We start from the raw sequence: 7,945 nt of genomic DNA, 5'->3' as shown, positions 1-7,945 counted from the left end.
TACGTATATATAACGTGTGGCGTATTCATGCCAGTGACTGGAAGAACTGCGCAGACACAAATGTGGCTATGATAAAGCATCTTGCCATTGATAGTACAGTATTGAGGAGCGCATAGAAAGTATTGCTCAAGCAATCTAAAAAATTGTTACCTCACAGTCTGATTCGAATGAAGCACAACCTGTCTAACTTTACTTTTTATTCTCCTTCCTTCAAGGGCACAGGATGTTCTGTCCTCCTTTACATGCTGTTACGGGAAGTAGCTGCTGCCTTGTAGGAATCAAAACTGGCAGAAATCGTGGTTATCTTGGTAACAAATTCTGAGAAAATGCAAGTGGCGTAATATGAAATTCTGTAAACAGTGCATCTGCTACTCATCAAAAGTAGACCTGATGAAAAATTCTAGAGCTCTATTCTAGGAAGATGCCTGTATTTATGCCTATTTTAGCTTTTTATTATGCCAAATTTACGCCTTTTTTATGGTGTTCTATCACACTATCTGTTATTGCGAAGCTATAAAAAAATACTGTAGCCCAGTTGGTGTAAATGATTCATATCTTTTCTTTGCATAGTTCCTGGCATTGTTGGTCTTTCTTGTATGATTTGGGTGAGCTGTCTTTAGAGTTTCAATGCAAGTCTATACAAGAGGCGTCCCATAAGCTCTCGGCCTGAAACACGAGGGGTGCGACTACTGACAAAAACATTTTATTACACACCATAGGCAATCTTCAGGATGAATGCTACCAGAAATGACGGGTGCACGCTACACAGTTTCCCTGTTGCAGTTGCCTGCAGGTGGCGATACACACAAAAATGGTAATCAAATATTTGTCTCGCAGTGGCCTAACTCGGACATCATTTGGATATGACGGCGTGCATTGCTTTTTTTTTTCTCTCTTGTGCTGGTGAGTAATTTTTTCTTGGTGTACATGGTCCACTCATATTTTGAGCAGTCATAGCAAAGCAATACAGTTTTGGAAGGACAATATTTTTACGCAGTTCCATGAAACAAATGTGACTACTATAAATGGGAGAAGGATTTCTTTAGTTTCAATGAATGGGCCTAGAATACCACAACACATCTAGCTCACCCATGTAGTTCATGGTGTGACAGGAAACAATACACACACTGCAAAAATGCCTGAACCACAACTGCTATGAACTAATTACTACATGTACCAGACCCAATTTGCTCGCTTTTGTGCACTGATGGGTAGCTTGTGGTGCTTGTGCTAGTGATGGACAAAATATCTCTACATTGTGCTTATACATGACATCACTAGTATTTTAAGTAGAGTACAAAGTACCAAACTACAAATATACCTAATGCTGAGTACTAGTCAAAGGACTTCAAAGTATACTTGTCCATTACACTGAAAATTTAGTTTCATGTTGCTCGACATTTGGAGATGAGAGAAAATGAGAAAGTAATTATGGTCTTGTCTCTCTTATCCATAATCCAGTTATCAGATCTGCATGATCGGGAACAAACCTTTCTAACATATTGTCTTTTTTTATCTGGTTATCTGGAAGAGGTTATCCGTGTCTGGACGTCAGCTACTCGAAACAATGCGCCAGAACAAGAGTCATTCCGATTTGCTTATATGAAAATGTGTGAATGGCCTCCAGCCTTGGGCATCTGCTGGTGTTGGCATTGTCCCCGAGGAACGTCACCTCCTGCATAAGCCCTTCGTTTACTCTTTGACTCCTTTTTGGTTCAAATGTCAGTCAGATGTGGACAGACAGTAGTGATGGCTCACGGGAAGACCAAGTTGTGTCTGGTTTCTGCCAGGCACAAAAGAAGCATTGCCTATCCAAACGTGAAAACGTTTCTAGCCTTCAAACACTGGGCATTGATGTCAGAAAGTCAACGACATAAGGTGTTCTGCAGGAAAAATCTACAAACCTCTAAATTTTCACAAGGGTGGAAAGCTAAGTTGTTTTTGGTATGTCATTCATTACGGATTTAAATTTTCGTTGAAAGTCCCAAAATAACGTGTGCTAGAAGTTTTTTTTTTCCCCTTTTTTCTGGACTAACAAACTGGTTTAATGAAACTGCAAGCATACCCGCACTCGATTCGCTTGTCCGGAAATCCGTGGACAATGGGGCATCCGCGGATAACCGAGACATGACTGATTAGATGACATGACATATTTTGACATATTTGGAAGTTTCGGTAAGCACTTTTGAAAGCACTTATAAATCCTGGCTAGTTTGCTACATACTCATGAATACAAACAGGTGGCAGCTAAGTTTGTAGCTACTTGTACACAGGCAGTCAGATCTGGTAGTGCAAGATGTCATTGTGTATTTTTCAAATTATGGATCCGCACAGTGTTCTGGAGAGCGCTAATTTCTGGACATAATATGAACCAAGAATGCCAAGTCAACGGAGACTTTGCATTTCTGGACACACCTTCCTTGCTTTCCGGCATACGCATGGATAACGAATTACCATTATCCCATACAGCTTTTATGGGAGCTGTATGCTCCCATACAGCTCCCATAAGCTGTATGGGAGCACTGGGAGCTAGATCGTGCGTGAGGGCCAGTACATTCTAAGAAAGAAAGAAGAAAAAAAAAGCACTAATAAGGGGGGGGGAGAGTAACTGCAGCTTGGAGTCCCCTAAATTGCGATTACTCCCTATTTTCCACCCTAACCCCGACATTTACTCCCTAGGACTGGTTTCTCTTCAAAATGTCCCTCTCATTTTCACTTCAGAAAGGTAGCGTATATAGGTAGGAGGGCTGTTTTACTCGAAAGGAGCGGCCATTATGTGTGTACACACCATCGCGTGTATGCACACGTCGCATGGACAGTGACGTAGCCTGACCTCCAAGGGGTAGCTCAGTACGAAAACCTGTCCCCCATCCCACTGGTCCTGGGTGCGCCCACACACACATGTGCATACAGCGGGTTGAAAATAGAGGATTTGAATTTTTATTAGTTCGATTGCACACTTATCGCGATGTATTACAGCCTAAACAGACTCTTGTCAAAGATTTGTTTGCCGTTCCCAAGTTTTAGCCAAGGTTTCAGGCGCCTCCAAATCTCAGTACCAAATCAGCGACGTCAATGCTCCTCATATTTCTCTGTACTACAGCGGCACGAGTGAGGGCTGCCAGCCAGGGGCGCCGCTAGGCAATTTTCGAGGGAGGGGGAAGATCTCGGACCCGATCGCCACTGCATAGTCCCCCCGGGGGAGGGTGCCGTTCTACAGCTGTCTTGCGCAATAACTCCGAGTACCATCAGTGCCATAAGCGTGGATTATATTCTCAACAATTTATTAATGTAAACGCAACGCGTACCTTATTATGTGGCAGGAGCTTTCATTGCTTGGACACTGCAGCACATTATTTGGGACAGGAGCGTGTGCTGTGTTTGCGGGCGAAGGAACGAAAAAGAAAAGCATGAAAAATACGGCGGGAACTTTCAGAGATGCTTCCAGCCTACAAGCAACTGAAGCAATCTACAGAAGCAGTGTGACAGGCAGAATTTTCGCTACTGATAGAATAGTTAGGAAGCAAGCGACCTGGCGATAGAGGTCCATACTGAAGAACCCCGAGACCAGGGACACGAAAAAAAGGGGACCTATTACCTCAAATCTATTAGTATCATTTTGAGACTTAGTTGTGTTCGTCCCCTTTTTTCCCTGTCCCTCGTCCTGGGCTTCTTCAACATAAAACTTTCGCGATCATCCCCCAATCGTAATCAACAAACATCTGATGGGCCCCGTAGCTACACTATATACTGCATGGCCCACGAGAACGGTAATTAGAAAACACAGTGCATTCGACCACAGGTGTTATGAACATTCATTTATTACACAAAACACGCAACATGAGACTCTAACGTAGACGATGGTTCTAAAGTAAGAATGTCGGAAGTCTGGTGAAATTATTAGTAGAAAGGAAGGCAAACAATGTTGTTCAGGTTTGAAGACTTATACAGTTGAGATTGCACGAGACGTATATACAAACATCGATTACATAAAAACATGCTCATAGGTGAGTAACAAAAGTGGCGTGCTATTACATTTATCGAAAGGTCAACATGACTAGTAAACTTGACGACACATGCAGCCAATAGTCGTTAAAAATGTCCTCTCGTTCAGGGGAGCGTTGGCTGTCGATGCCGATGACCCATGGGCTGGGTACACCGAATAAGGGTACGTCCGGGTACACGGAATGGAAGGCGTGCGTCTCGATCATACAGCCTATCTGGGCTGCACGTCCCAAGGCCGAGAAGAGGAAAGCAATGCGCTGGGTACCACGAGGACGGTCCACGGGTCCTAAACGCCCAATCTGCTTTCGGATCACTTCACCGTCGTAGGAAGACACGACGACCGACGTGGCTATGAGGTTCTCGCCACCGAATGCGATTCCAGCGATGAAACTAGGTCTCGGATACCTGCGAAGACATGAATGACATTAGTAGTCATGTACAATTAAAGTACAATGCAAACAATGTGCCAATTAAAGTACAATGCGACGACATATAATTTGAGACCTCCCTACTAAATCAATGCTGGTTCATGTGTGAATTTACTGATCTAAGTTAGCGAAGCACAAGAGTCGGACCCCGAAAAATCGTCTGGTAAGCAGGGAAACTGCACACGATAAGCTTCATTAGAAAACTCACCTGGCCGTGCCGACGTCATTAACTATAGTCCCCGCTACAGCCACGCCAGACGCCCACTCCTTGCCCTGGAACTGGATGCACTCCCAGAAGTTGCTGGCATCGCTGGCGCTTTCCTCGACGAACAGCACCACGGCCTTAACCTTCGTAACTCCGTCGTCGTTGAAGCCTACTGCGTGAGGGTTCACCAGAGATTCTTCTAGCGTGGCCGAAAACCTCCGCATAGAGACACCAGGCCTTTGTGGAATGAAGACGACGCTGCTGGCGTCTCTTCTGACCACCACGTCCGGTGACCCGCCCGCTCGTGGTGTGCCCACGATGAATCCCGAACTACAGCTAGTGATGGAGGCTCCAGCTGGCAGGTAGGCTGCAAGGCATGCTGCCACTGTGGAAGCAAGAAGGTTAGCGAAGATGCATAGGGAACTTGCAAGGGGAAATCAGTATGACTAGAGACAGACGAGTGCTTCTTACCAGGACTCATCCTGTGGGGAGCGGCCTCAGTCTCTTGATCCTCATCCGGGGACTCATAAATGAATGTGTCGTGCCTAGAGCTACGCGTAGTAGTGAAGTGAATGATGATGGCAGGCTTGCTAGGTGCGGTCTCGATCAGCCCGTCTACCTCCTCTTGCGTCGTTGACGAATACCAAGCAGCGGCTCGTCCAACTTCACTGTGAGTTTGCTGTTGAAAGAGATAAATGACTTAAGTATCGCCCGTCCATGACACTTTGAAACCCACACTTTTCTCATTGCAAAGTATAAATACAGTGATGCACATCGTGCATACGTCCTGGTTGTTAATTTATCCAGTCACTACATAGTACAATGTTAGCCCTAGCACTTTAAGAAATGAAAGTCCGCTCACGGACTCAGTTAAAATGAATTGGCGTGTCATGAGTATTGAACCAGAAACAGCACTCTCGTTTGAAATCAACGTATTTCCAGAGTGGAGTTGAGTGAGCATCTCGTCCTGAGAGCCCAGAAGGAACGCCCTCGTGTAGTCACAGTGACGTCGCGCATACGTCTCTCTGCGCGGGTATTTCAAATAGTTGTAGTATTCCAACAATTTATATTGCCAATTAATAAATCACACCCCTCAAGCCGGCGAAGGTGAAGCGAGGATTCGGTAAATCAAAAAAAGTCACTACTGGTGGAAGTAAAAATCTACACATTCGTATCTGAACAGCGAACAGCACCTATGGTCAGAGTGCGGTTCGTGAATTTCTGGTGCCAACACAGCAAGACATTACGCACGGAACTTGCTAAAGGAAACGGACTTACGTGAAGAACCCAGAAGATACGATTCCTCTTCTTCTGCTCGGCTTCTGCAAGGCCCTCCCACAGTCTGCATACCTTCCTCATCCTGCATAACTGGATATAACTCAAATGCTTGAAGACAGTCTTCACCACAATCCAGTTGGTGCTAAGGATGTGAGTTGCGGCTTCTCCGGCTTCGACCACGTTACCAGCTTCCATGGTGTCCAGTTGCGAAACTGTTGACAGGCGAACGCTCACTCACACTGCTTACTCAAAAGAGGTCAGCCACCTAGGAGACTGGTCCTTCACCGACCAATGGCTAGGTTCCTTGGAGTCCTTCTGGGAGGCCACGTGTGACTCATAGATCGCTGATGTTCAGGTGACCTCACGCATTGAGGGGACGACAATGTTTTTGGACAAAGGGAAGGGAAAGCTTCTTTCACCTGTTGAACTACTACATTTTGGGCTGTGGGTTCAGCGAAATTTTCCATCATACCATGATGTAAAATTCTGCTAATTTTCCCGAATTTCGCGGAATTTTGCAAGGAACGAATTCCGCTAAGTCGAGCTGACCCATTGAATGCAATTTATTGTAGCGTTTTTTTTTCTTTTTGGTACGTGATTTTTGGTACTTTGGCAGCATTTACACTGCTTCATATCGATTTCACATCGATTCGAACATCGTTTCGTCATTCCACCATCGTTCTCAACTCGAGAGATAGGTAAACAGGAAAATAAAATACAGGAACTTTTTCTTACAAACAAACAAAATGCAGGGACAAAAGCAACAAATCTATTTAAATGTGTCATATACGATTACTTGCTTCGGTGCTCGAAAAATTCGAATATTCACACTGTCGTAGGAAAAAGTCAACCAAACCACGCGTACAAAAGTGGATGTTCCCTCAGGGGACTTCTTTTCTTTCTTCCTTTTTTTTTTTTTTTCGTTGACATTTTTTTTCCCGGAGACATTTCTTCCGGGAACATTTTTCCCGGACCCTCATGGTACAACCGCATAAAACATGCATTGGGAAACTAAAGTCCCGCGATATGTTCCCTAAATGTTCCGCCTAGCGAGTTCGAAGCGAAACGAAATTAATTTACATTATGTAATGTCAAGTGGTAAGTATCACGTTCAACAGAGCGGTAGCAGAGGCAAGACAGAGACTTTGTCCGCTTCGAGAGGTACACATTTCCCGAAAGTTGTCTTTTTCTCTTTTTTTTTTATGTTGTTGTTGTTGTTCTCCTTTGTCTTCCACCCACAGGGCGTGTTGATTCTTGAAACGAGGAAATGGAATGAAGAGGCTCCAGAAGGACGGGCGTAAAAGCTACCGTGTTGACAAAATGGCATAGAGGCAGGCAAAGTGATGAACGAAATCCCTTGAAGATACGCAAACCTGAGCTTGGACGAACGCGCAGCGACACAAGACAAACACCAAGCAGCTGTTTGGTGTTTGTCTTGTGTTCCTCCATGTTGACCCAAGCTTGGGCCTCATCTTCGATGTGAAGCTACCGTATTTTCCCCCGCACGGCGCCCACCATTTCGCCAACAAGCGTGATTCGCAGCGCTGTAGCTCGTCAGCATTTTGACGGTGTAGGTGATGTCGATGTTCTCCGCATCCGTTTACGCGAATCGCTAACCGGAAAAGGAAGCGTCGCGTCTCAGACCCGGAATTGTCGGAATATCTCCTTCTCAGGTACATGTATCATCTCTAGTTCACTGAATACGGACAACGAGATTGAAGGAGTAGCTAACGCTACTGTTCAACAATGGGTAGTACGCCGTAAGAAAAAGAAAAAGAAAGGAGCAAATTGTGGAGTAATCTCAGCTTTTAGTCCCCTGGATTGCAACTACACTACATTTTTGGTCACTGAACCTGAAATTTACTCCTGAGCACTGAAAATAGTTCCTAAATTTCGCATAAATTTCCACGCATTTAGTCCTGAAAGGAACTAATAATTGTGGCAACGCATCTAGTCCTAGAAAGGACTAAAACCACTCTCTTCTTTTTCTTTTTGCTTAGAACGCACAGAACCAAGTAAATTGCAACAC

The 7,945-nt window shown here is 44.7% G+C and overlaps 1 protein-coding gene across 1 annotated transcript; it reads right to left on the bottom strand.

Moving 5' to 3' along the window:
- Positions 1-4,037: 4,037 nt before the first annotated feature.
- On the bottom strand, positions 4,038-6,111 carry LOC135367573 (uncharacterized). Its single transcript, XM_064600864.1, has 4 exons — positions 5,917-6,111; positions 5,110-5,317; positions 4,642-5,023; positions 4,038-4,410 (listed from the first exon to the last, which is right to left on the bottom strand). Exons 1-4 carry the CDS (start codon positions 6,109-6,111, stop codon positions 4,038-4,040), a joined length of 1,158 nt encoding a protein of 385 aa, XP_064456934.1.
- Between the last annotated feature and the right edge of the window lie 1,834 nt (positions 6,112-7,945).

This window comes from Ornithodoros turicata, chromosome 8 (assembly GCF_037126465.1).
Source record: "Ornithodoros turicata isolate Travis chromosome 8, ASM3712646v1, whole genome shotgun sequence".
Classification (NCBI taxonomy): Eukaryota; Metazoa; Arthropoda; class Arachnida; order Ixodida; family Argasidae; genus Ornithodoros; species Ornithodoros turicata.
Note: the sequence above shows the minus strand (reverse complement) of the source record. Positions and strands in the feature narration are given on the sequence as shown.

Bases quoted from the DNA above. Each gene is read 5' to 3' on its own strand.
- LOC135367573 (XM_064600864.1), bottom strand. From the start codon at position 6,111: ATGGAAGCTGGTAACGTGGTCGAAGCCGGAGAAGCCGCAACTCACATC. The intron at 5,318-5,916 runs GTAAGTCCGTTT...CTCTTTCAACAG, and splicing joins GTATCTTCTGGGTTCTTCAC to CAAACTCACAGTGAAGTTGG. The intron at 5,024-5,109 runs GTAAGAAGCACT...TTGCTTCCACAG, and splicing joins TCCCCACAGGATGAGTCCTG to TGGCAGCATGCCTTGCAGCC.